This window comes from Salvelinus fontinalis, chromosome 14 (genome assembly GCF_029448725.1).
Source record: "Salvelinus fontinalis isolate EN_2023a chromosome 14, ASM2944872v1, whole genome shotgun sequence".
In the NCBI taxonomy this organism is placed as follows: Eukaryota; Metazoa; Chordata; class Actinopteri; order Salmoniformes; family Salmonidae; genus Salvelinus; species Salvelinus fontinalis.
The window spans coordinates 16423302-16451192 of NC_074678.1; the positions used below are offsets into that span (position 1 = coordinate 16423302).

Genomic DNA, 27891 nt, shown 5'->3' on the forward strand with positions numbered 1-27891 from the left:
CTCACTTGGTTATGAATTCAGCATTATCATTAGGTTGTCAAAAGGCCAAAACAGAAAGAGATGTCATACATAGAGAAATAACTGTGTGTAAGACAATACATACAGTTGAAGACAGAAGTTTAGCCAAATACATTTAAATTCAGTTTTTCACAATTCCTGACATTTAATCCTAGTAAAAAATTCCCTGTTTTAGGTCAGTTAGGATCACCACTTTATTTTAAGAGTGTGAAATGTCAGAATAATAGTAGAGAGAATTCTTTATTTCATTGTTTATTTCTTTCATCACATTCCAAGTGGGTCAGAAGTTTACATACACTCAATTAGTATTTGGTAGCATTGCCTTTAAATTGTTTAACTTGGGTCAAATGTTTCGGTTAGCCTTCCACAAGCTTCCCACTAAGTTGGGTGAATATTTTGCCCATTCCTCCTGACAGAGCTGGTGTAACTGAGTCAGGTTTGTAGGCCTCCTTGTTCGCACACGCTTTTTCAGTTCTGCCCACATATTTTCTATGGGATTGAGGTCAGGGCTTTGTGATGGCCACTCCAATACCTTGACTTTGTTGTCCTTAAGCCATTTTGCCACAACTTTGTAAGTATGCTGGGGTCATTGTCCATTTGGAAGACCCATTTGCAACCAAGCTTTAACTTCCTGACTGATGTCTTGAGCTGCTGCTTCAATATATCCATATAATTTTCCTCCCTCATGATGCCATCTATTTTGTGAAGTACACCAGTCCCTCCTGCAGCAAAGCACCCCCACAACATGATGCTGCCACCCCTGTGCTTCACGTTTGGGATGGTGTTCTTCAGCTTGCAAGCCTCCCCCTTTTTCCTCCAAACATAACAATGGTCATTATGGCCAAACAGTTCTATTTTTGTTTCATCAGACCAGACCAGAGGACATTTCTCCAAAAAGTACAATCTTTGTCCTCATGTGCAGTTGCAAACCGTAGTCTGGCATTTTTATGGCGGTTTTGGAGCAGTGGCTTCTTCCTTGCTGAGCGGCCTTTCAGGTTATATCGATATAGGACTTGTTTTACTGTGGATATAAATACTTTTGTACCTGTTTCCTCCAGCGTCTTCACAAGGTCCTTTGCTGTTGTTGTTCTGGGATTGATTTGAACTTTTCGAAACCAAAGTATGTTCATCTCTAGGAGACAGAACGCGTCTCCTTCCTGAGTGGTATGACGGCTGCGTGGTCCCATGGTGTTTATACTTGCGTACTATTGTTTGTACAGATGAACGTGGTACCTTCAGGCGTTTGGAAATTGCTCCCAAGGATGAACCAGACTTGTGGAGGTCTACAATTTTTTTTCCTCAGGTCTTGGCTGATTTCTTTTGATTTTCCCATGATGTAAGCAAAGAGGCACTGAGTTTGAAGGTATGCATTGAAACACATCCACAAGTACACCTCCAATTGACTCAAATGATGTCAATTAGCCTATCAGAAGCTTCTAAAGCCATGACATAATTTTCTGGAATTTTCCAAGCTGTTAAAAGGCACTGTAAACTTAGTGTATGTAAACTTCTGACCCACTGGAATTGTGATAAAGTGAATTATAAGTGAAATAATCTGTCTGTAAGCAATTATTGGAAAAATGACTTGTGTCATGTATTAAGTACATGTCCTAACCGACTTGCCAAAACTATAGTTTGTTTAACAAGAAATTTGTGGAGTCGTTGAAAAATTAGTTTTAATGACTCCAACCTAAGTGTATGTAAACTTCCAACTTCAACTGTACTTAACAAGTTGCATTATACAGTAGCTGTAGCCTTTAGGTATGCGCTACCCATTGATTAACCTGCACCACTATTCATTACCTTAGTTTACTTACACAGTAGCGGCTGGTACTCATCCGAGACCCTCGTCCTTCAGCATATCAGTGCAGACAGTTGTCACGCTATGTGTAGTAAGACAACGATGAATGTCTGGAATATGAGTGTGTGTGGCATTGTATGTTAAACAAAGGAAGGCTCAGTCAGTCGTTTACCTGCACTTTATTTGTTAAGCTTGGTCAGGTGTGTATTTTGTGTTGTGTGTTTGTCACTCGTGTGCTTTCATCACGACAGCCGTGGTAGTGTAGGAGAAGGGACTCAGCAACAGGGCCAGAGTGTAGTGACGATGTCCCTCCGCGTGGGCCTCGAACACCACCTGTACACACGGCACATCAGTTTGTACTGCTGTTTTACTTCTATGAATTCTCTCCCACAGACTGACATCCAGGAAGACCGATTTTACTTTTGTCCAACTAGGTCTATGAACTCTTTCCACTTAGGACAAATTCTTTCCATTGAGGACAAACAACATTGTAGAGTAGCAAACAAAAAGCTATTGATACAGGTCAAAGCCAGTGTGCTGTCACAAGCAATTTAATCACATCATGGCTTTTCATATAATTCATAATGGAAGGGGGGATATTGTTACATTCTGTTATTTTCTTTTCCCTTTAACCATTTAATTATTTTGTCTCAGATTTTTAGGTCCAAATGTTTATGGTTTGTCAACTTTCCATGGTGAGGAATATTTTATCTATGGGGTAAAACTGGTGTAGTTCTAGATGTAATCTAGTCTTTAGGCACATTACTGAGTTACAAATGTCCACTGTCTGGCCTACTACACACTCAGGTTGTACACAAGATTCTACATGGAACCAAAAAGCGTTTTCCTTTGGAGACAGCCGTGGAACCTTTTTGGAACCTTTTTTTCTAAGAGTGTACTGTAGTACATCATGCTACACAACCTTAGTTTGTACTAGGTCTCTGAGAGCAGTGAGAGGGTTAAAGGTTGGTGATTGTACTCACTTCAGCAGTCTCGTGGAAAGGCGTGGTTCCCTGAGACTTCCAGTAGGCCTTAGTGTCAAACTCAACTCGGTACACCCCCGACTGAAAGTCCTGATCTGAGATCAGATTATGGACCTCCCCTGTCAAGTCTGTCACTCTAAGAGAGAGAGGGTGTCACAGGTTAAACTTTTTTTATAGCTTAGGATCATAACATTTCATTATGAAATTGGTTAACAAATCTTTCTGAATGCATATTATATTAGTTTAAATAAGTCAGTTAACAACATTGCCCAAACAGTGGTGCATCCTCATACGTACCCACTAGCAACCTGTGCCCAGGTCACTCCATTGACTCGTCGGGAGACACTCAGTGCCACGGCGCCCGCTGGTACACCCTTCACCGCATCCAAAATCTTAACCATTAACGGGCAGTGAGTGTCTGACTCACCGTGCCTGTCCTGGACCACAAACCACAACCATGGTTATAACTAATACAATCCATGAACTGGCTGGACCATAAACCAACCGTCACACAATGCACACAGTATCACAGTCATTCAAGACTTACCACAACACAATCATAACTAACAATACACATAACACAGGACCTAGTTTACAAAGACAAACACTATAAACAACATCCTGGGCATTGGGAAGACTGACCACACAAATATAAACACCCATGGCTGGCCAGACACAGTTAAAAGTTCAGTGTTACTTTTTGGCTATCAGATGGTGCACAGCATTAGCATACCCATGTGCCTACGCCAGCCAGACACAACACCCCTTACAAAAAAATAAATGCTGTTTTGAAAGTGCACTAACTGCATTTGACTGTGGTATTTTTGCAGAATAACTTCAGTTTACTGGGTAGCAGGTAGCCTAGTGGGTAGAGCGTTGGGTCAGTAACCGGTAAAGTAACCGGTAACCAGTAAAAGGTTGCTAGATCGAATTCCTGAGCTGACAAGGTAAAAATGTGTAATTCTGTCCCTGAACAAGGCAGTTAACCCACTGTTCCTAGGCCGTCATTGTAAATAAGAATTTGTTCTTAACTGACTTGCCTCGTTAAATAAATTAAATAAAAACTGCAGTCGCACTGCAAAATTACTGCAGTAATATTGTATTTGCAGCATACTGCATTTATACTGCAATCTTACGAAATAAGGGACAACTCTGCCAACAGGGTCAGAAATACATAGTAGACAGACAGTAACCTACAGTAATGCATTCTGTCATCACTATTGGTCAGACAAGGCTGGTAGAGTTCAAATAATAGCTATAGAAATGGTTAGAAACATTTAACCAGTTGTAATCATGACACTCAGCCTTAATATTGTTTATTTGGTTCTATCACGAGATAAAACCAGTCATGAAACAGAAGGCTTGGAATATGGGCTTGACTTTAATTATGAAAGTATCTGACGAAGTTAGACATTACAAAACTGCCATTATGTAATGTTTGAGCTTTGGATTTTGAGGATAGAAAATGGTAGGTACGCCTAGGAACTTTGTCCAGTGCTCCCATGTAAAATGGGGGAGGAAAGAATGAGGACTACTTTTTCCAGCTAATTTTAGTCATTTCCAGTGTAGTTGGAGGACAAGAAGGTCAAAGTGCGGATGTGGACCAGAGAGAACAAGTGGTGATGTGAGGTCATTGACCGCGTTGCATTCCATCCCACACTGATGGTAAACACTACTGCCTGTAATGCACGCACGCACACACACTCCAAGATGCTGATAGCATCTGACAGTGTTGGAAGCTACTTTGAAAATATAGTTTACCAAGCTACCAATTACTTCACACTGAAGGAAGTTAAGCTACTCTTAAGAAAAATTTACTTAACTAAAGTTACTGTGTAAAAGTAAAAGTAGTTCACATCTAAACTATTTTGTGGTAAATTATATCTAAATTTGAAATATCATACACTACAAATTGCAAGAACAGATCACTCTGGACTCAGATGTTAACAGAATGTGTAATTTGGCTGATTTAAAACACAAACTGTGTTTTGTTTTTTTAAACTTTTTTTATTATAAATTTTTATCCCCTTTTCTCCCCAATTTTCGTGGTAATTACTATCTTGTCTCATCGCTACAACTCCCGTACGGGCTCGGGAGAGACGAAAGTCGAAAGCCATGCGTCCTCCGAGGCACAACCCAACCAAGCCGCACTGCTTCTTTAACACAGCGCGCCTCCAACCCGGAAGCCAGCCGGAGGAAACACCGTGCACCTGGCCCCCTTCTTTAGCGCACACTGCGCCCAGCCCGCCACAGGAGTCGCTGGAGCGCGATGAGACAAGGAAATCCCTACCGGCCAAACCCTCCCTAACCTGGACGACGCTAGCCCAATTGTGCGTCGCCCCACGGACCTCCCGGTCGCGGCCGGCTGCGACAGAGCCTGGGGGCGAACCCAGAGACTCTGGACCCGGGAGGCCACAAACTGTGTTTTAAGTGACAGTTATGCAGGTCTGATGGCGAAAAATAGAGAAATTGTCTACTTCACCTTTTATTTTATTTTTGCCCAAAAAAGTAGTGTGTAGTTCCAGTAGTTGGCTACACCTCTACATGGCAAGAAAGTAAAATGTTTTTTTTTGCTACTGCAAAATGTAGTTAAACTAGTAATTTAACTATATGTAGTTCAGTATTCCCCAACACTGGCATCTAATATCTCAACTTCAAACACGAACAACTGCGCAAATGTTTCATATTCTAGGAATTACTTTTTATGATCTAATATTGTACGTTTACACAGCTAACAAACCTTATCAGTTATTGTTTATCAGTTATATGCCCTGACAACATTCTGACAACATGCCCTGACAAGCCCACACTGAATGGTGCAGTGAGCCCTGACAAAGACAGACAGATGCCCAAACATACTCACCACTGGGGCGGCGCTACAGAGTAGGACAGCAGTGGCTAGCAGCACACAGAGCAGTGAACTGTCCATTTGGAGCAAAAACTGGTTGGTGGCTCTAACACAGGCAAACCTATAGACTTAGACTGACTGACTGACTGACTGGCATAGAATTGGGCAACACACCCCTATCTGGTACCTTTATACACTGAACCCCCCTCCCCCCCGCCCGGTGCCTGACGAGAGGCCGGTGCCTGCATCTATTGACTAAGTCAATAATGAGGGAATCAGTAACTCTCACACACAAATCATGCTTTGTGGCCATCTTATAAACATGTGATTGGTAAGAGGATAATGTAGGTGCCAGTCTTCTGAGATTACAGATTAGTCTAACCTGGAACAACAATGGATGGGTCCAATCCAGCAGCGGATATAAATGTCACCTTAATTAACCTGGAGAAAGAATTACAAACCACGTTCTCTCAATGCCCAGACCCAGATTTACCTGTCATTAGGTGAAATTACATTACATTGCAGAATGTTATCAAAAGTATCTGCTGTTTACCACTAAACACATCGCTGCCAAACAGAGATTCATAGTACTTCATACCAATCTCAAATACGACACAAATCTACACCCTGGTTCTGGAGGATACTCTAGCATACACAGTAGAAGTACAAGTTCAGCTCTTGAAGTAAAAAATGCTTTCCTGAAGACAACAGATTGACTCCTCAAGAATGAATAAGAAAACAAGGCCCTAGATAAATCCTGACTTTTCAAAGTTATTTTATAACATGTTCCTGTTCCAATACTTCCTCTCCTCTATTGGCTATTGATAGAGGCTTAGTGCAATGTGTCAAACTACTGTCATACGGTACAGTATATTCTTACATTTTGCCTGCAGATGGAGCCAAGGCATTTATAGCTCATGTTGGTTAGTGATAAACCACCGGCGGAGGCCTATATTCAGTAGGTTGCAATGTTCAGAGGCCGACACACCGATTTAAAAAAAAGTTTAGTATATAGGTGTTAAACTCTTCTGTATACTTTTGACCTTTTTATCAGAGTATTCCCATATAAAACAGGACAGTCTGTGGTAACAGGTGCGTGTGCTGTTGAAGTGTATCTGTTGGCCCCCGTGGTTGGAGAGTTTTGTGGTGTGTGAAGACGCCCTGCAGGTCTCTTCATGTTTGTTTTACTGCTTCTCTTCTCACTGCCCTGAGGGGAATCAAAATATTAATGATCTATTATGACACCTATGATAACCACAGACCACAGGCAGTTTGTCTCAAACGGCACCCTATATAGTGAACTACTTTTCAAAAGTAGTGCACTACAAATGGAATAGGGTGCCATTTGGGACATATACACACTCAGCAGTTTATTGAGCTAGAACTGACAACCGAGAGAAACCACTGGCTGTAAAGAGATTAATACGCACTAATAATTCTTTTTTTTCCCACCAAAACATTTATTTAATAAGCATGTTCAGACAATTTATTTCATTTATTATATTTGTTAAAAAAAGGAAACAAAACATTGAACGTCAGAAGTTTCAAACATTAAACCATCGTTGGCATTCCATCATCGTTAACAAAAACAATGGTGTTGGTATCTGTGTAGTGATTCCCAGTGCTATAGTATATGATAATGCAGGATAAATTGTACATTACAAGTATTATTTTTCACATGTATTTTCCCCCATACAAGCGCAGTCTTATATCTAAACATACCCCACTCTGTCTTGTGATTTACAATAACAATGTTTAAGTAGTTTCTGTTTGAAAAAAGCTGACACCCATTGACTTTGTAGTAAAGGCTGAAATAAGACCACATACCACAAAAACCAAAAGACCAAACATACTGCATTTCCCTATGGGACTCCCAATCACAGCCAGATGTGATAAAGCCTGGATTCGAACCAGGGACTGTAGTGAAGCCTCTTGCACTGAGATGCAGTGCCTTAGACCACTGCGCCACAGTGCACTACTTTTGACCAGAACCACAAAAGCTGAAAGACCCAACATACTCCTTTACATAAAAGATCTATGATTGATAAACCAATGACTGACAAACATAAACCTGTGACGCAAAACCAATGAACAAAACCTATAAACAAAGTCAGATATATACAAAAATGTCCTCTCCACATTATGGCTGTGAGTGCAAAGAGCTCTCACTGTTGTTTGCACTTTGCTGTGGGACTCTTTGGACTCTTGGGAGTAGATTCTTTCTTGGAGCCCATCCTGAATTTGTTACGGAAAGATGAAGCCAATGGCTTTGGGGCCTGATCTGACCCACCAGCCGCCCCTGCGGCCTCATCTGATGTCTCACCCGCAGCCTCCACTACTGTATCATCCACTGCTGCACCTGCCACTGCATTTATAGCCTCACCTGTAGCCTCTGGTGTTGAGGAGGTCACCTCTAGCTCCTCGGCCAATTCTTCGCTAGGGGACTCAACCTCTTCTGTAGCTACTGTGGACTCTGTCTGTTGGTCAGCACTAGCCTCTACTTCCTCAACTGTCTCAACAGCAGACTCCATCTCCTCTCCTACTACATTCTCACTATCGTCTACTTCTACTCTTAGTGTTTTGACTTCAGCGATTTGGCGAGAGGTAACCAGACTCTCTCCCACCTCGTCATCCTCTTCTTCAGATTCCTCTAAATCACCTGTAGCCTTTAGGGCTGAACAAACTGCTTCTTCTGCCATTAGTTCAACAGACTCCACCTCACCCTCCACAGTCACTAAGTCTGCGCCTCCAGATAAATCTTGATCAACAGAAACTTGGCTCTCCCTAACAACAGTGCCCTTTTCTATCATTCCATCACCTGATGTTGGCATCAGGCCTGTAGTAAACTGGCTTGGTATGTCCTCTATGTTCTCTGAGTCTAGTGTTCCAGTCTCTTCTGATGTCTCTATGTCCTGATCTACCTCTGTGTACTCCTGTTCTGGTGCTGACTCATCAAATGCTTCACTCTGTACCACAGAGGTATCCTCTGTCGCCTGGGAAGACTCCACCTCTCCCTCCACCTCTCCCTCCACCTCTCCCTCTACCTCTCCCTCCACCTCTCCCTCCATCTCTTCCTCCACCTCCTCCTCCTCTGTCGCCTGGGAAGACTCCACCTCTCCCTCCACCTCCTCCTCTATCGCCTGGGAAGACTCCAACTCTCCCTCCACCTCCTCTGTCGCCTGGGAAGACTCCACCTCTCCCTCCACCTCCTCCTCTGTCGCCTGGGAAGACTCCACCTCTCCCTCCTCCTCTGTCGCCTGGGAAGACTCCACCTCCTCCTCTGTCACCTGGGAAGACTCCACCTCTCCCTCCATCTCCACCTTTTCCTCCACCTCTCCTATCTGAGCACTCAGCGCTGCCTCATCTCCCTGACTTCCTTCCTCCTGGACATCAGTGTCGCTATGTGATATTGGCTGATTCTGCCGCAACTCTGACACCAATTCCTCCTCAGGACTACCCTCTTCTTCTTGGCTATCAAGTGCACTGTAAGCTGCTATGAGCAATTCTGATTTTAGGAAAACTTCTTCAGGTGCCTTCCCCTCCTCATCCTGGTTATCTGTTAGTCTATCTAATGTGAGCTCATCTAACTGAAGCTGTGACATAATTTCCTCCTCAGCTGTACCCTCCTCTTGGCTATCAGTGATGTAATCAACTGTGACCTGATCTTGCTGTGCTTCTGATACCATCATCTCTTCTGTCTCAGTAATACCCTTCTGTAGTTGACCGTTAGTGACTGGATCCACCGTTAGCTCAACTTCCTGCGATTCTGAAACCACTTCTTCCTCCAGAGTCAGTTCTGCTGATTCTTCCTCGGTTCCCTGATCTGTACCAACTAGATCTATAATGTCTTCTTCCTCTGCTGGCTGATCTGTACCAACTAGATCTATAATGTCTTCTTCCTTGGCTGGCTGATCTGTACTAACTAGATCTATAATGTCTTCTTCCTCGGCTGACTGATCTGTACCAACTAGATCTATAAAGTCTTCATCCTCGGTTGGCTGATCTGTACCAACTAAATCTATAATGTCTGATTCGGACATGGATGCTTCTTCTGAGGAGGCCTCGACTACCATGGACACATCCTCATCAGACAGCTGGTCCTCAGAGTCAACTAGGCCTTCTTCATCGAGAGCTCCAGAGACTTCATTTAATTGAGTTGATGCATCTTCCTCTGTTGGATGGCTTGACTCAATGGATTGGTATGTTAGTTTGTGTTCCAGTGACTCAGATGGCTCAACCTGTTCTGTTGATGGCTCTGAGGCCAAAGCTAAAGTTACGGGTTCTTCCTCAGTCACAGCTGTTTCTTTTGTCTGTTCTAAAGGCTCCTCTTCCTCCTCCTCGTTCTCTTCCTCCTGCTGTTCCTCTTCTTCCTCCTCCTCTCCTTCCTCTTCCTCCTCTTCCTCCTCTATTTGCTCACCTGGTTCACTATGGCCCTCAAACACCAGTTTCCTCTCAATCTCTGCCACTGACTCAAATGACTCTGGAATTTCAACAGTAACCGGAGTTGGTTGAGATTCACCTGTTGGCGCTGCCCCCTCCATCTGTCCACGGCGACCCCCTGGGGGGCTCTGTGGCACCCACATTGGGAGTCCCTGCGATCCTATAAATATCTGCCCTACCCTCCCTGGCCCCATTCCAGCTGGCCCAACCCCAATAGGCCCACCCCCAACCTGCCTCACCCTTGTAAAGTTGTGTCCTGGCATAACGCCATACACACCTCCACCACCCCCACCCACACCCTGGGCTGCCAGGCCTAAAACCCCCTGAGGGGGAGCAGCCTCCTTCACCAGGAACGCACCCCTGGGCAAACTGCCCTGAGAAGGTACACCTGGGACCCCAGACCCCACTTGTGGCTCTCCACTTACATTAACCTGCCTTTCCATGTAAATATAGTTACCATCAGGGCTGTGCCCCACTACAGACAGACCACCCAGGCCACCTCTGGGTAGGGAGCCTTGGATCCACCCAGGGCTTCTGGGACTACCCAGCCCCAGCATGGTGGGGCTTCCTGGGCTACTGGGGCTAGTGGAGGTCTCTGATATGACCCTGTTGCCTTGGATGACAAGGCCTCCCAGACTTCCCATGCTTCCAGACACAGGGGGCCCGTTGAGCACTACCATACGCTTTAGGTTGGTGGTAGAGCCGCCATCAGCCAGTACATACTGTATGGGTTGCATCAGGGGCTGCACCACGGGCTGCATGGTGGTGTAGTACATAGGCTGTTGCTGCAGCAGAATCGTCTGGGTAGGGGGCGGTGGGAAAGTGGCGGACTGACTGTTAGAGAAGTTACTAACTCCAGTGGCAGGGGGACTGGTGGGAGGTGTTTGGGAGATATTGACTCTGCTGGTGCTGGTGGACGATGGGTTGATATTGACATTTCTAATGGAAGATTTGGTGATGTTGACATTGCTGGCGGTGACGATGCTCTCTCTTTTGATTTCAGGGTGTTTTGGCTCGAAGATGTGCTCCACCATTCTGGGTTTGGGTTGAGGTTTGGGTTGAGGTTTTGGAGGAGAGCAGATGTCAGCCAGGGTCTTGAACTTTGGCCCCATGTCATTGAGGAACTGGAGGTCGTTGTCAGATTCCAGGAGGCTGCAGCATCCCACCGAGCCCACAGGAGAGCCCTGGCCCTCGTAGTCATACAACAGCATACTGTCCTTCTGTGGAGGGTTCTGAGATGCACATGCCACTTTCTGCATGAGGGGATAAGATAGACTCATTTGACATACCGTGTGCCTTTTTTTGTGATCAGAACTTAGATTGTACATGCTTGAGACCTAATTGTTGTATATGTTGTATGTTAGTGCGTATATGTGGTCCCCAACATATACATGTTGTATATGTTGGGGACCTAAATCAAATGTGGACATAAGACATTTTCAACAGTTTCTGCATTATTGAAATACAGTATTTTCCCTCATAACAAAGATGTTCAACCATTTACCTGTGAGTAGTAGCCATCCAGGAAAGCACATGGGAGTGCCATGTCCTCATAGATGTCTTGTTTGACATGTGAGGTGTGTGTGGCGTATCTGGAATGCATGGTGCTGCTTCCTAGCCCCATACTAGCCTCAAAGCCTCCACCATTCTGGAATCCATAGGTGTAGTCTATCTCCATACCCATGGGCCTGTGGCTCTGCTCCCGACGCAGTGTATGCATGTCCTCACTGGAGACCCCACTGCTCTGACGTATATTGTTTGTAGTATCACGTGAGGATTTTGTGGCAATGTTTGCTGGCTGAATTGATCCTGTTCCTAGTGCAGCCCTTCCATCAGTTACAGTTGTAGGAATACTGAGTAGGGGCACCTCCTACACAACAAAACAAAAACAAATAGACAATCAAACCGACATGTAAATACATCTCAAATAACCATAGGAATGCAACACAATCTTAAAATAACCTATTTTACGTACAATAAAAGTTTGTGGACATTCCTTCAAATTACTGGATTTGGCTATTTCAGCCACACCCGTTGCTGACAGGTGTATAAAATCAAGCACACAGCCATGCAATCTCCATTGACAAGAATTGGCAGTAGAAAAGCCTGTACTGAAGAGCTCAGCGTAGGATGCCACCTCAGTTCATCATATTTCTGCCCTGCTAGAGTTGTAAAGGATGTTATTGTGAAGTGGAAACGTCTAGGAACAACAGTGGCTCAACCGCAAAGTGGTAGACCACACAAGCTCACAGAACAGGACCGCTGAATGTTGAAGTGCATAGCGTGTAAAAACCTTTTTGACACTCATTAACGAGTTCCAAACTGCCTCTGGAAGCAACGTCAGCACAAGAACTGTTTGTTGGGAGCTTAAAATCACCATGCGCAATGACAAGTGTCGGCTGGAGTGGTGTAAAGTTTGCCGCCATTGGACTCTGGAGCAGTGGAAACGTGTTCTCTGGAGTGATGAATCACACTTCACCATCTGGCAGACCGACGGATGAATCTGGGTTTGGTGGATGTCAGGAGAACGTGCCAACTGTAAAGTTTGGTGGAGGAGGGCTATAATTTGGGCCTGTTTTCATGGTTCGGGCTAGGCCCCTTAGTTCCAGTGAAGGGAAATCTTAGCGCTACAGCATACAATTACTGTACATTCTAGACAATTCCTTCCAACTTTGTGGCAACAGTTTGGGGAAGGCCCTTTCCTGTTCAGCATGACAATGCCCCTGTGCACAAAGCGAGGTCCATAAGGAAATGGTTTGTCAAGATCGGTGTGGAAGAACTTGACTTGCCTGGACCTAAACTCCATCGAACACCTTTGGGATGAATTAGAACGCTGACTGCAAGCCAGGTCTAATCACCCAACATCAGTGCCCAACCTCACTAATGCTTGTGGCTGAATGGGAGCAAGTCCCCTCAGCAATGTTCCAACATCTAGTGGAAAGCCTTCCCAGAAGAGTGGAGGCTGTTATAGCAGCAAAGGGGGGGACCAACTCCATATTAATGCACATGATTTTGGAATGAGATGTTCGACGAGCAGTGTATATAGTGGCCATATAGTGTATTAACGTAAAAGCATTGAATATGTATGTCACATACAGTATGTTGATGTTTGTAATTGTGAATATTTTACATATAATAGCTATACATCTCATAACTGACATATAAACTGACAAAATAGTTACAATGTCAATATGGGAACTTGAAGGCATCACCTTATCCTCTCCCTTTCCCTCAGTGTGGTAGGATATGAGGTATTCCTTGGCATCGAACGGCAGGTCAGTGAACTGGTCAGCGAAGGCTCCTCTACACTGACAGAACAGCAGCAGCAGAGGTACCACTGCAAACACAGAGACAAGGAGACACACTTCATTGTGAGTATGAATGTGTGTGTGCGCACGTGTTTTGTCTGTGAACTGACGTGTATTCCTAATAAACTTCTGAGGCATGACTGTGTGTGTGTGAAATATGAGTGTCTTTTGCATAGCCCAACTCACGTAGCAGAACACAGCTGGCTAAGATGAGCAGTCCGATGGCAGGGGTACCAATTTTGGCGTCGGTGGTCTTTTGGCGTGAACTGATAGTCCTGGAGTCACAGTCTTCCCCCTCCAAACAGGTACATACCTCCACCTTGAACACCTGTGGTGCTGGGCAGGACAGGCCCTGCTCGTCTGCTACCGCCACCCTCACCTCATACTCACCCGGCCACAACGCCTCAGTAGATCGCAGGACAGCCGTCGTGCCTAGGATATGTAGGGAGAGGGAGAGAAACAGAGAGGGATACTATGAATCTCCATGAATATGGATGAAATGTTTGACTGCATCATTACAGTGCATATTAACTTCATTTATGTTGGTAAGCTCTTACTTTTATGTAATTTGTTTTAATATAATTTTGGGGTTGAGGGGTTTGAGTGCTAGTGCAAGCAGTTAAGGGGCAGAAACATCATTGTCTAGTTCCTCTTCCTAGTGAGAAACAGTTTGACAATGGACAGTGTATACAGTGCCTTCAGAAAGTATTCATACCCTTGACTTATTCCACATCTTGTTGTTACAGCCTGAATTCAAAATGGATTAAATAATTTTTTCCCACCAATCTACACACAATACCCTACATCGACATAGTGAAAACATGTTTTTAAAATGGATTTAAATGAAATACAGATCTCATTTACATAAGTATTCACACCCCTGAGTAAAATACATGTTAGAATCAACTTTGGCAGCGATTACCACTGAGGCTTTCTGGGTAAGTCTCTTAGAGCGTTGTACACCTGGATTGCACAATATTTGCCCATTTGTTATTTTCAAAGTTCTTCAAGCTCTGTCAAATTGGTTGTTGATAGTGGTGGAAAAAGTACTCTATTGTCATACTTGAGTAAAAGTAAAGATACCTTAATTGAAAATGACTCAATAGTGAAAGTCACCTAGTAAAATACTACTTGAGTAAAAGTCTAAGTACAGTATTTGGTTTGAAATATACTTAAGTATCAAAAGTAAATGTAATTGCTAAAATATACTTATTCCTTATTTTAAGCCAACCAGATGGCACAATTTTATTTATTTATTTATAAATAGCCATAGATTTTCAAGCAGATTGAAGTCAAAACTGTAACTCGGCCACTCAGGAACATTCACTGTCTTCTTAGTATGCAACTTTAATGTAGATTTGGCCTTGTGTTTTAGGTTATTGTCCTGCTGAAAGGTGAGTTCATCTCCCAGTGTATGGAAAGTAAAAAGCCGACTGAACCCGATTTTCCTCTAGTATTTTGCCTGTGCTTAGCTCTATTCCGTTTATTTTTTATCCTGAAAAACTCACAAGTCCCAAACGATTACAAGAATACCCATAACATGATGCAGCCAACACTATGCTTGAAAATATGGAGAGTGGTACTCAGTAATATGTTGTATTGGACGTGCCAAACAACTTTGTTTTCAGGACAAAGATTGAATTGCTTTACCACATTTTTTGCAGTATTACTTTATTGCCTTATTGCAAACAGGATGCATGTTTTGGAATATTTGTCTGTATTCTGTATTTTTATTATTTTCACTCTGAAAATTAGGTTAGTATTGTGGAGCAACTATAATGTTGTTGATCCATCCTCAGTTTTTTTTCTATCAGAGCCATTAAACTCTGTAAATGTTTCAAAGTCACTATTGGCCTCATGGTGAAATCCCTGAGCGGTTTCCTTCCTCTCTGTAAGGAAGGACGCCTGTATCTTTATAGTGACTGGGTGTATTGATTCACTATCCAAAGTGTAATTAATCACTTCACCATGCTCAAAGGCTTATTCAATGTCTGCTTTTTTTTACCCATCTACCAATAGGTGCCCTTCTTTGCGAGGCATTGGAAAACCTCCCTGGTCTTTGTGGTTGAATCTGTGTTTGAAATTCACTGCTTGACTGAGGGACCTTACAGTTAATTGTATATGTGTGGTGCAGAGATAGTCGTTCAGAAATAATGTTAAACAATATTATTGCACATGGAGTGAGTCCATGCAATTTATTATGTCACTTATTAAACACATTTTTACCCCTGAATTTATTTAGGCTTGCCATAACAAATTGGTTGAGTATTTATTGACTCAATACATTTCAGCTTTAAATGTTTAATTCATTTGTACAAATTTAGAAAAACATAATTCCACTTTGACATTATGGGATACTGTATTGTGTGCAGGCCAGTGACAAAAAAATGGCAATTTAATCCATTTTAAATTTAGGCAGTAACACCAAAAAATGTGGAAAAGTCCATGGGTGTGAATACGTTCTGAAAGCACAGTAAATGTTCCTGTACTGTTCTTACCATTGATGTGTTCTATTTCCCATTTGCCACGTGTCCCCTCAGCCACCACGGTGAAGGTGAACGGAGCTCCATTGGGCGAGACATCCTCGTCGAACGCGGTGGCGTTGACCGTATGTTTGCCCGAGCACACGCTCTCATAGGTAGTAGTAAGCATGGGGCAGTGGTCGTTGTAGTCTTGGACCTGGATAGCTATGGTGCCCGTGGCTGTCTTAGAGGGCATATCTGTAAACAATAGATGTTTTCATAGTCAAACTCATATAGACCACAGTTTCAGGCATACTAATGACAAGTCTTATAATGCATTGTAACTGGATCATATTGCATTATACTGTACCTTTCAGCATTGAGTGAAGTGTTACCGCAGGGACAGTACTTTGGCTTGAAAATAATGGTTCCAAAAGGGTTCTTTGGCTGTCCCTATAGGAGAGCCCTTTTTGGTTCCAAGAACAATGCTTTTGGGTTCCATGTTAAACCCTCTGTGGAAAGGATTCTGCATGGTTCTAGATATCACCTTTTGTGTAGCTCTGGGACCTTCATTTTAGTTTACAGTGCCTTCAGAAAGTATTCACATCCCTTTACTTTTTCCACATTTTGTGTTACAAAGTGGGATTAAAATGGATTTAATTGTCATGTTTTGTCGACAATCTACATAAAATACTCTAATGTCAGTAGAAAAATTCGAACATTTGTAAAAGATAAATGAAAAATAAAACACTATACTGTATCTTGATTAGATAAATATTGAACCCCCTGAGTCAATACATGCAGAAATGTTTTGGTTCCCTTCCCCTTGTGCCTTGACACAGTCCTGTCTCGGAGCTCTACGGACAATTCCTTTGACCTCATGGCTTGGTTTATGCTCTGACATGCACTGTCTACTGTTGAAACTTATATAGACAGGTGTGTGCCTTTCCAAATCATGTCCAATCAATTGACTATACCACAGGTGGACTCCAATTAAATTGTAGAAACATCTCAAGGATGATCAATGGCAACAAGATGCACCTGAGCTCAATTTCGAGTCTCATAGAAAAGGGTCTATTTACTTATGTAAATAGGGTATTTCTGTTTATTTTATTTTAATCAATTTGAAAACAAATCTAAACCTGTTTGCTTTGTCATTATCGGGTATTGTGAGTAGATTGCTGAGGATTTTTAAAATTTTATCGAATCCATTTTAGAATAAGGCTGAAACGTAACAAAATGTGGAAAAAGTCAAGGGGTCTGACTACTTTATGAAGGCATTGTATCTATCCATTTTTATTTTCTGGATAAACTCTGATTAGTTTTCAGTTCTGATGGATAGACGTGTTGCTTCATGCTGTTGTTTTTGACAGGCATCTCTCCATCGTCATCACATTTGATTCCCTTAGTTGAGCAATGAGCCTACACCCTGAATAGTTAAGCTGTCTAAAAGGACCTGTCTCTGCTGTGCTTTTTCCAAGATTAATTATCTCCGGCAAATATTTCCACCCGCTCTCATAAACATTGAACTTGTTAAGGGAAGATGAGAGTTGAGCAACACACCCAGATGTATTAGATTAGAAACTCAATGGCAAGGCCCGGGGCCAACAGCACAAGAAGATCATTTTTAATTATGAGAAGTATTTATGACAGTTACTGTTGAGGCTAATTTCTAACAGGCTAACTTTCACATTAATGTAGAAGAATGAAGATGATAGTCAATTTCTGTATTAAGCCCTAGCTAGACGCTAAAGTATCTTACAGTACCTTGGGTAATGACGAGTATCTTGGCAAAGTATGTCCCATTCACCAAGAACTTAGACTCTCGATCTGGCGTCTTGATAAGTCTTATCTCAGCTGTCTTGTCATCGATGGTCACCCAGTTGTCTGGGTCATAGGCTTTGGCATACCTGTAAAATGCAGTAAGGAATATGGATTAATTTTAAGAAGACAACTTACAGATGCATTAAGAGTCTGAATATGTCACTAACTCGATTCCTCATGAAACAAGAACAGAAATTACAAATTTTTTGGCTTTTCACCACTAAATTATTTTAGGCTAACGGTCCTTTGGAGAAAGGATTGTAGACAGATATTTGACATTTGTATCTTAAAGTGTAAATAATTAATTGAAGTTGGAATATTTGTAAAAAGACACTAATGTTTAATCTGTACATGTTACTGTACAAAGCAAAAGTTGGTGTCATATGAATCTTTACCGCTTGCTCTGTAATTGTGTAGTAGTAATTTGATTTCCAAATTACTACTACAGGTAGCCTGTAGTGCTTAGAACGTTGGGCCAGTAACCGGAAGGTTGCTGGATCGAAGGCCACTGGGCAGGTAGCCTAGTGGTTAGAGCGAACCGGAAGGTTGCTGGATCAAATCCTCGAGCTGACAAGGTAAAAATCTGTCATTGTGCCCCTGAACAAGGCAGTTAACCCACTGTTCCCTGGTAGGCCGTCATTGTAAATAAGAATTTGTTCTTAACTGACTTGCCTAGTTAAATAAAGGTTAAATAAAAAAATATACACATTTAAAAACAATTCCTACACACATTTATGAATATTGACAAATATTAACATGAATATTGAAAATATACCATTTTTGATTTTGCAAATGTGTCAATATATTGTTGAACATAATATAATCTACAGGCATATCAAAGTGGGATCTCTGCTATTTTTAGTGTTATGACCTAATTTGTAAGCATTTCTAACAGAGTGAACGTGAAAAGGGTTACAAATGGTCACCCTTTGCTAGTTATTTGCAGGATGTGCAATGATACAAGTAAAAGGGGGGATGTGATTGGGTACACTGCCAACTATGCCTACTTTTCCAATATCTCTGTATAAAATGGGCCATAACGTTAAAACTAACAGTGATCCCACTCTGGAACTTTGATATGCCCATAGAGTATTATGTTAAACAATGTATAGAAACATTTGCCAAATCAAAATGTTATATTTTCAATATTATAAATGTATGTAAGAAATATGTAATTGAAATCAAAATACTACACCAACTTTAGCTTTGTAACACCTACAACATGGAGTCTCAAAGAGGCCCGGGTAAGGCCGAAATGTCACAAAATGTCATATTTAAATGAATTATTTCTCAGTTATGCTTTAAGATGCAAATGTCAAATATATGTCAACAATCTTTCCTCCAAAGGACCCGTCTATAGATTACATTTAGTGAAAATCCTCAAAAACATGGTATTTTTTTGTTTTACTTTTGTGAGGAATCACCCTCTTATGTTTTTGGCATCTTAGCTATTAAATTACTGTTGATCACCAGACTGATAATTTTACCCGTTTATGGTCGTTTCCTTGGTCAGCCCACTAACCTGACGTCCTCAGCAGGCTCCCCTGTATCTCCGTCCACAGCAGGGTACGAGGCGATCACTCCATCCTTCGGCATTTTGTTGGGATCCTCAGAGACAGGCACAAGCTTGGTGCTGGGCTTAAATGCTGGACCTTCCGGCATGTTGTTAACTGCGATCGAAATCGGGTAATTCTTCCCCCCTTTAGGCTTTGGCTTTGGTTTTGGCTTCCCATTGGGATCAGGCTTAACCCCAGGCCCAACTCCTGGTTTAACCCCAGCCCCAACACCTACCCCGGGCCCAGCTCCAGCATCTACGTTCACATCCACCCCTGCATTCACTCCCACATCTCCCCCAACATCCACTCCTACATCAACACCAACTCCAGCCCCTGCTCCAGCACCTGCCCCTGCCCCAGCTCCAGCCCCATCTCCAGTTCCAGCTCCCGGCCCTCCCCCCTCCCCAGCATAAACATCCACATCCATCGCTGCAGCACTCCCTACAACAAGAGGAGCTACGTTCTCAATGACTATTCCAAGTTCTAATTTCTGGACTTCCTCGAAATCTACTGCCTGTGTGGGTTTGAGATGAGGAAAAAATAGAGTAAACTCTTAGACATACTGCATCAATAGGCATCTACAGAACTGAGTTTGACAACTCAAACCATATGTGCAAATAGTCAGATAACATAAGCTCAAAATGTCCAAACAACATTGAGTGAGGTCTCAGAGTCCAGTCATACCTTGATCAGCTTCAGAATGCCTTCGTTGGTGTCTTGGTCCGTCTCGATGGAGAAGAGTCCGTCCTCGTTGCCTTGGGCGATGTGAAAGACGGCCCGCCAGTTATCTGTGTGTTCTAGATCTCTGTCCACTGTTTTGATCCTCATCACAATGACATCAGCAATGTTCTCGTCAACTTTCCCTGCATACTGACAGAACAATGGCAGGGATCAGTCTCAACAAATATACACTATGTTATACAGTATGTTTCTGCCATAGGTAACAGGCTGAGGTCCCTTTATTGTTTAATCCCCCACGTTACAATGGTACAGTACAAATATAAATGACAAGCTATAGTTTGACATCTGATTGTGCTAGCTGAATGGCAGCCAGATACAGTCCTATAGAAAGTCTAGACCCCGTTGACCTTTTTTTCACATTTTGTTGCGTTACAAAGTGGAATTGAAATATATTTAATTTTAATTTGTCATTGATCTAAACAAAATACTCATGTCAAACTGAAAACAAAATTCTACAAATGTAATACAAATGTAATAACTAAAATATAGTCGGTGCATAAGTATTCACCCCCTTTGTTTAGGCAAGCCTAAATGAGTTCAGAAGTAAAATTTGCAGTGGTGTAAAGTACTTAAGTAGAAATTCTTGAAAGTACTACTTAAGTAGTTTTTTGGGGGTATCTGTACTTTACTTTACTATTTATATTTTTTACAACTTTTACTTCACTACATTCCTAATGAAAATATTGTACTTTATACATTTTCCCTGACAACCCAGAGTACTCGTTACATTTTGAATGCTTACCAGGACAGGAAAATTGTCAAATTCACACGTTTATCAAGAGAACACGTGATCATCCCTACTGCCTCTGGGCAGGTGGATTCACTAAACACAAATGCATCTTTTGTAAATAATATCAGAGTGTTGTAGTGTGCCCCTGGCTGTCTGTAAATAATATCAGAGTGTTGTAGTGTGCCCCTAGCTGTCTGTAAATAATATCAGAGTGTTGTAGTGTGCCCCTGGCTGTCTGTAAATAATATCAGAGTGTTGTAGTGTGCCCCTGGCTGTCTGTAAATAATATCAGAGTGTTGTAGTGTGCCCCTGGCTGTCTGTAAATAATATCAGAGTGTTGGAGTGTGCCCCTGGCTGTCTGTAAATAATATCAGAGTGTTGTAGTGTGCCCCTGGCTATCTGTAAATAATATCAGAGTGTTGTAGTGTGCCCCTGGCTGTCTGTAAATAATATCAGAGTGTTGTAATGTGCCTCTGGCTGTCTGTAAATAATATCAGAGTGTTGTAGTGTGCCCCTGGCTGTCTGTAAATAATATCAGAGTGTTGTAGTGTGCCCCTGGCTGTCTGTAAATAATATCAGAGTGTTGTAGTGTGCCCCTAGCTGTCTGTAAATAATATCAGAGTGTTGTAGTGTGCCCCTGGCTGTCTGTAAATAATATCAGAGTGTTGTAGTGTGCCCGTGGCTGTCTGTAAATAATATCAGAGTGTTGTAGTGTGCCCCTGGCTGTCTGTAAATAATATCAGAGTGTTGTAGTGTGCCCCTAGCTGTCTGTAAATAATATCAGAGTGTTGTAGTGTGCCCCTGGCTGTCTGTCAATTTTTAAAACAAGAAAATGGTGCCATCTGCTTTGGTTAATATAAGGAATTTTAAATTATTTATACTTTTACTTTTGATCCTTAAATATATTTTAGCAATTCCATTTACTTTTGATACTTAAGTATATTTAAAACCAAATACTTTTAGACTTTTACTCAAGTAGTATTTTATTGGCTGACTTTCACTTTTACTTGAGTAACTTTCTAGAAACGTGTCTATACTTTTACTCAAGTATGATAATTGGGGGCCTCCCGGGTGGCGCAGTGGTCTAGGGCGCCACCAGAGTCTCTGGGTTCGCGCCCAGGCTCTGTCGCAGCCGGCCGCGACCAGGAGGTCCGTGGGGCGACGCACAATTGGGCTAGCGTCGTCCGGGTTAGGGTGGGTTTGGCCGGTAGGGATATCCTTGTCTCATCGCGCTCCAGCGACTCCTGTGGCGGGCCGGGCGCAGTGCGCGCTAACCAAGGGGGCCAGGTGCACGGTGTTTCCTCCGACACATTGGTGCGGCTGGCTTCCGGGTTGGAGGCGCGCTGTGTTAAAGAAGCAGTGCGGCTAGGTTGGGTTGTGCTTCGGAGGACGCATGGCTTTCGACCTTCGTCTCTCCCGAGCCCGTACGGGAGTTGTAGCGATGAGACAAGATAGTAATTACTAGCGATTGAATACCACGAAAATTGGGGAGAAAAAAAAAAAAAAAAAAAAAGTATGATAATTGGGTACTTTTTCCACCACTGAAAAATTTGGCTTAACAAATCACATAACTTACATGGACGCACTCTGTGTGAAATAATAGGAGTTGACATGATTTTTGAATGACTACCCCGTCCTCTCTCCCCCATATATGTAAGGTCCCTCAGTCAAGTATTGAATTTCAAGCACAGATTCAACTACGAAGACCAGGGAGATTTCCGAAAGCCTCATAAAGAAGGGCAGTGATTGATAGATGGGTAACAATAACAAATCAGACATTGAATATATGTTTAAGCATGGTCAAGTTAATAATGATACTGTGTATAATCTATTAAACCACCCAGACACACCAAAGATGCAGTCATCCCTCTAAACTGAGCTGCAAGACAGGAAGGAAACTGCTTAGGGATGTCAGGCCATTGGTGATTTTAAAACAGCTACAGAGTTCAATGGCTGAGATGGGAGAAAACTGATGAATGGATCAACAACATTGTAGTGACCACAATAATTACCTAAATGACAGAGTGAAGAAGAATACAAAATACAAATATTCCAAAACATGCATCTGTATGCAACAAGACACTAAAGTAATAATACAAAAAAAATAAAAAATGCAAAGCCTTATGTTTGATGCAAATCCAACACAACACATCACTGAGTAACTGCCTCCTTATTTTCAAGCATGGTGGTGGCTGCATCATGGTATGGGTATGCTTGACATCTGGAGAGTTTTTCAGGATGAAATGTAATGGAGCTAAGCACAGGTAAAATCCTAGAGGAAAGCCTACTTTAGTCTGCTTTACACCAGACACTGGGAGAGGAATTCACCTTCAGCAGAACAATAACCTAGCCAAATCTACACGGGAATTGCTTACCAAGAAGACAGAAAGTTCCTTAGTGGCCAAGTTACATTTTTGACTTATCTGCTTGAAAATCTATGGCAAGACATGAAAGTGTACCATATTGCACAATACAGGTTGCAACACTCTTATAAGACTTACCCAAGAAAACGCACAGCTGTAATCACTGCCAATGGTGTTTCTATCATGTATTGACTCATTGTGGTGAATACTTAGGTAATCAAAATATATTAGTTTTATTTTCCATTAATCTAAAAAAAAAAATAGTTTTCTTCCACTATTGACATGTATTTTGTGTAGATTGTAGACAAAAAAAATACAAATAAATCAATTTTAATCCCACTTTGTAACGCAACAAAATATTTTTAGAAGTTCAAGGGGGTGTAGACTTTCTATAGGCACTGTATGTATTTGAAGGATAACCTCAGTAAAATGAGAAAATGTATTATAAACATGTATTATTATTCATTAATATCATTCCCAGATTGTGACCCACTGGCATGGAAAACACAGTGTGTAAAAAAATCTCAGGAAAGGTTGAAACCTAGGCTGTATCTTTTACCTGCCCCTTCTCCAGTGTGGGGATGTTGTCATTGATGTCCAGGACCTTTATTTCCACAGTTCCTGTTCCCGTGTTGCCTCCAGCTGCCCCGCCCATATCTGCCCCTTGGATGATTATAGTGTACGAATCGTGAGTCTAGAAAAGATAGAGCAAAGAGACTTTTATATACTGGTATTTCACATCAGACCTTGGTTCACTTCGTATTTTAGCTGCTTTTGATTGAGCTTGCCTGGTATACACTTGACTCTTCTGACTACCAAATAGTCTGAAAATACCATACAGACCACAGGAGGTTTATGGCACCTTAATTAGGGAGAACGAGCTCGTGGTAATGACTGGAGTGTCATCAGTGGAATGGTATCAAATACATCAAACATGGTTTCCAGATGCCATTCCATTTGCTCCGTTCCGGCCATTATTATGAGCCGTTCTCCCCTCAGCAGCCTCCACTGATACAGACAGTTTGTAGGGCTGTCAAGGCCTCATCAAGTGTACCTCTCTGTCCAGTGTGGCATCCTTGACGAAGAGTTTCCCTGTATTTTCATCGATGGCGAACATGGCTCCGGACCCTGCTGGTTTCTGGCTGAGGATCTTGTAATGGATCTTAGAGTTGATGCTCCCCTCCTGATCGTCATCTTTCCCAATGATCTGCATGATTTCTGTGCCTGATGTTTCACAGGGCAGGGGGCAATGGGAGAGGACATTGTGAGACATGTTATTCCAAAGGCAAGAGGCAGCCTCTATGTGTTTCTGGATTTGTTAAACAGTGTGTGGTACATCGGATGATGTCCAATCTGATTGTGCAGCACCAATGAGAAGAGGGTATCTGTCTTATGAGGGCATTTGGCGGCACGTAGTCTAGCAGTTTGAGTGTTGGGCTAGTAACTGAAAGGTTGCTGGTTCAAATACCCGAGCCGACAAGGTGTAAAATGTCAATGTGCTCTTGAGCAAGGCACTTAACTATAATCTTCTCCAGGGGTGCTGTACTACTATGGCTGACCCTGTAAAACAACACATTTCACTGCACTTATCAGGTGTATGTGACAATTAAAAAAATGTCATGTACCTGCTTTACTGGACTCTGCGATGGATCCAGAGTGCAGCTCAAAGTAAGGTGAGTTATCGTTCAGATCAACGACATGAATCTGCAGAGGAATATTTGCTTCCGCCAAGGTCCCGTTTCTGTACCTGGCCACTCCAGTCAACTGGGACGGGGAAAAAAAATACAAAATATATATATGGGTTATATTGTTTCAGTTACATATTAACAAACACCTTATAAGCTGCAGTCATAACTGTCATCTAATTCTTATAGATGACAACTTTATAACGTCAAGGAGACTCACGTTGTACATGGGGCATTTCTCCCGGTCCAGGATGCCAGTGATGCGTACAAAGCCATTCTCGGGGTTGACAATAAAGAGGTTAAAGGGGGGTTTGTCAGCCCCCTTCCCTGCCAGGTAATACTCCACCTTCGCCTCTTTGTCCTTATCAGAGCGGATCTGAACAAACAAATTACATTCAAACATAGGGAAACAGAGACAAAGGGATAATCATACCTGAATATAACTTGTGGAGTTCCTCAATGATCCATACATTTAAAAATGTACATTAATGATGTTCTGTTTCTATTATGGCCTGACGTCTTAAAAACATGTTTGTTACATGCCTAAATTAATTATTTCTAATGACATGTATTTCATCTAATTATATGTATCTATGTTGTCAGTATAGTTGTTTATCATGGGTTAAAATTACATAGGACTCAAACCACTTCTGCCAGGTTGGAGTGACTCACAATTTAAGGATTATGCCCAACTGCTTATTTGCATCCAAATAAGCATCACAACAATCAACTTCTATGTCTCTCTAGATGAAACAGGCTGGTAACCTGAATCTCTGCCTCTTTTTCTCACATGAACCAAGTGAACACAATGCCAAGACTTCTGCTCATCAGCCTTGCCTACCAATGCCATTCTGGCAGCCATGTGTTAGAACCCTGATCCTGGTTTCATTCCGCCAAGCCTTTAGTTTCTCATGCCATCCACAGAACAGACCTGAGTTTTAAATAGTGGTTGTATTCTTTCAAAGATTTTATTGAGCCTGCCTGGGGTGCCAGACGGGTGGGGTTAGTTTGCACTTTTGGGACTATTAAATTGATTCCATTGTGCCAGCCAGGCAAGTAGAATCAAGTACAGCTAAAAAAAAAAAATCTGCTGGGGTGAACAGTGGCGCAGTTTTACTTTATGCGGATTTCAGCTTATTTCAGTAGTCATTATGATTAGTCAGGTTTTGCTTGGTGTCTTAGTTTAGCAGACCTTGGCAATGTACTCTCTTTGTGTGTAGTCGGTATTCTCGTAGATTTTGGCAGGAGGCAGGATCCATTCTCTCTTCTGTCTCCTGAGATTCTTTCTTCGCATCTCTGCTTCTGCATCAGCACTGATAACCTGGAATATCAAAAGAGCACATTCAGAGTTACAGGTAATCTTATCCAGTTAACGTCTGTGTACACTATAAAAAAAGAAGAAGAGTTGATTCAACATACAATTGTAAGGCAACCAGCTGCAATAGAATTGTGAGTTTGCTGAACATTTTGGACTATATAGCTGAACCAACATATATTCTCAAGTTTAATTGTATGTTCACTCAACTTTTGAATTTTAGATACAGTGAACATACAAGTAAACTTTAGAATTTATTCTACCTTATTTGCGTATTTCACAGTGTAATATCAAACTCTATATGACAATACATTACATATATCATGTGACCTTTCTTTGAGGGCCTAGTTTTACACCCTGCGCAGTGGTCTGTTTACAGGCTGCATTAAGCCTGCAGGTAGTGATGTTATGTTTGATACCGGAGTTCTGAGGCATGTGTTGCAAAATGTGAGATCTCACTGATTTCGCAGTGGTTCCGGTTCTTTCATCAATTCCAAACTGCTTTCAAACACCGACCTCTACTGGACACAGTACTTACAAATACACTATATACAAAAGTATGTGGACACCCCTTCAAAGTAGTGGATAAGGTTATTCAGCCACACTCGTTGCTGACAAGTGTATAAAATAGAGCACAATGCCATGCAATCTTCATAGACAAACATTGGCAGTAGAATGGCCTGACTAAAGATCTCAGTGACTTTTAATGTAGCACCGTCATAGGATGCTACCTTTCCAACAAGTCAGTTTGTCAAATGTCTGCCCTGCTAGAGCTGCCCCGGTCAACTGTAAGTGCTGTTATTGTGAAGTAGAAACGTCTAGGAGCAAAACATTTTTTTTGTTCTCGGTTGCAACACTCACTATCGAGTTCCAAACTACCTCTGGATGCAACGTTAGCACAATAACTGTTCGTCAGGAGCTTCATGAAATTGGTTTCCATGGCCAATCAGCTGCACACAGGCCTAAGATCACCATGTGCAATTCCAAGCATCGACTGGGGTGTTGTAAAGTTTGCTGCCATTGGTCTCTGGAGCAGTGGAAACATGTTCTCTAGAGTGATGAATCACTCTTCACCATCTGGCAGTCCGGCGGACAAATCTGGATTTTGCGGATGCCAGGAGAACACTACCTGCCCCAATGCATAATGCCAACAGTAAAGCTTGGTGGAGGAGGAATAATGGTCTGGGCTGTATTTCATGGTTTGGACTAGGCCCTTTAGTTCCAGTGAAGGGAAATCTTAACTCTACAGCATACAATGACATTCTAGATGATTCGTGCTGCCAACTTTGTGGTAAAATTTTTGGGAAGGCCCTTTTCTGTTTGTTTCAGCATGACAATGACCCCATTCAGAAAGCGAGATCCATACAGAAATGGTTTGTCGACATCGCTATGGAAGAACTTGACTGGCCTGAAAAGAGCCCTGACATCAACCCCTTCAAACACCTTCAGGATTAATTGGAACACTGACTATGAGCCAGGCCTAATCGTCCAACATCAGTGCCCGACCTAACTAATGCTTTTGTTGCTAAATGAAAGCAAGTTCCAACATCTAGTGGAAAGCCTTCCCAGAAGACTGGAGGTTGTTATAGCAGCAAAGGGGGGACCAACTCCATGTTAATGACCATGATTTTGAAATGAGATGTTCGACGAGCAGGTGTTCACATATTTTTGGTTGTGTAGTTAGGATGTTGGACATGTAGTTTCACCTGACTGATAGCTTAGCAGGTAAAGTATGGAACTATGGAACATTCAGGGTATGAGGTTTGAATCCTGTTAAAGTTACAATATTTAGATGTTGTTTTTAATGTTGTTCAAAT

At 42.2% G+C, this 27891-nt stretch overlaps 2 protein-coding genes across 2 annotated transcripts; both read right to left on the reverse strand.

Moving 5' to 3' along the window:
• Positions 1–1982: 1982 nt before the first annotated feature.
• On the reverse strand, positions 1983–5820 carry ttr (transthyretin (prealbumin, amyloidosis type I)). The gene is made up of 4 exons (XM_055944061.1): positions 5666–5820; positions 3100–3239; positions 2803–2938; positions 1983–2152 (listed from the first exon to the last, which is right to left on the reverse strand). The coding sequence occupies exons 1-4, from the start codon at positions 5729–5731 to the stop codon at positions 2045–2047; spliced, it is 450 nt and encodes a 149-aa protein (XP_055800036.1). The 5' UTR covers positions 5732–5820; the 3' UTR covers positions 1983–2044.
• A 1995-nt stretch (positions 5821–7815) lies between these two features.
• LOC129811141 (desmoglein-2.1-like) lies at positions 7816–26077 on the reverse strand. Its single transcript, XM_055862349.1, has 16 exons — positions 25952–26077; positions 24980–25135; positions 24700–24838; positions 24129–24298; positions 23634–23768; positions 19925–20110; positions 19207–19754; positions 17628–17770; positions 15897–16118; positions 13585–13830; positions 13273–13427; positions 11595–11834; positions 10330–11427; positions 10068–10218; positions 8731–9770; positions 7816–8616 (listed from the first exon to the last, which is right to left on the reverse strand). The coding sequence occupies exons 1-16, from the start codon at positions 26051–26053 to the stop codon at positions 7816–7818; spliced, it is 5532 nt and encodes a 1843-aa protein (XP_055718324.1). The 5' UTR covers positions 26054–26077.
• Positions 26078–27891: the final 1814 nt, after the last annotated feature.

Coding starts and splice junctions, on each gene's coding strand:
- ttr (XM_055944061.1), bottom strand. CDS start 5,731: ATGGACAGTTCACTGCTCTGTGTGCTGCTAGCCACTGCTGTCCTACTC. Junction 3,240..5,665: donor TCTGTAGCGCCGCCCCAGTG/GTGAGTATGTTT, acceptor TTTGTGGTCCAG/GACAGGCACGGTGAGTCAGA. Junction 2,939..3,099: donor TGGGCACAGGTTGCTAGTGG/GTACGTATGAGG, acceptor TCTCTCTCTTAG/AGTGACAGACTTGACAGGGG.
- LOC129811141 (XM_055862349.1), bottom strand. CDS start 26,053: ATGCGAAGAAAGAATCTCAGGAGACAGAAGAGAGAATGGATCCTGCCT. Junction 25,136..25,951: donor AAAGAGAGTACATTGCCAAG/GTCTGCTAAACT, acceptor TTGTTTGTTCAG/ATCCGCTCTGATAAGGACAA. Junction 24,299..24,699: donor CGCAGAGTCCAGTAAAGCAG/GTACATGACATT, acceptor GTGAAACATCAG/GCACAGAAATCATGCAGATC.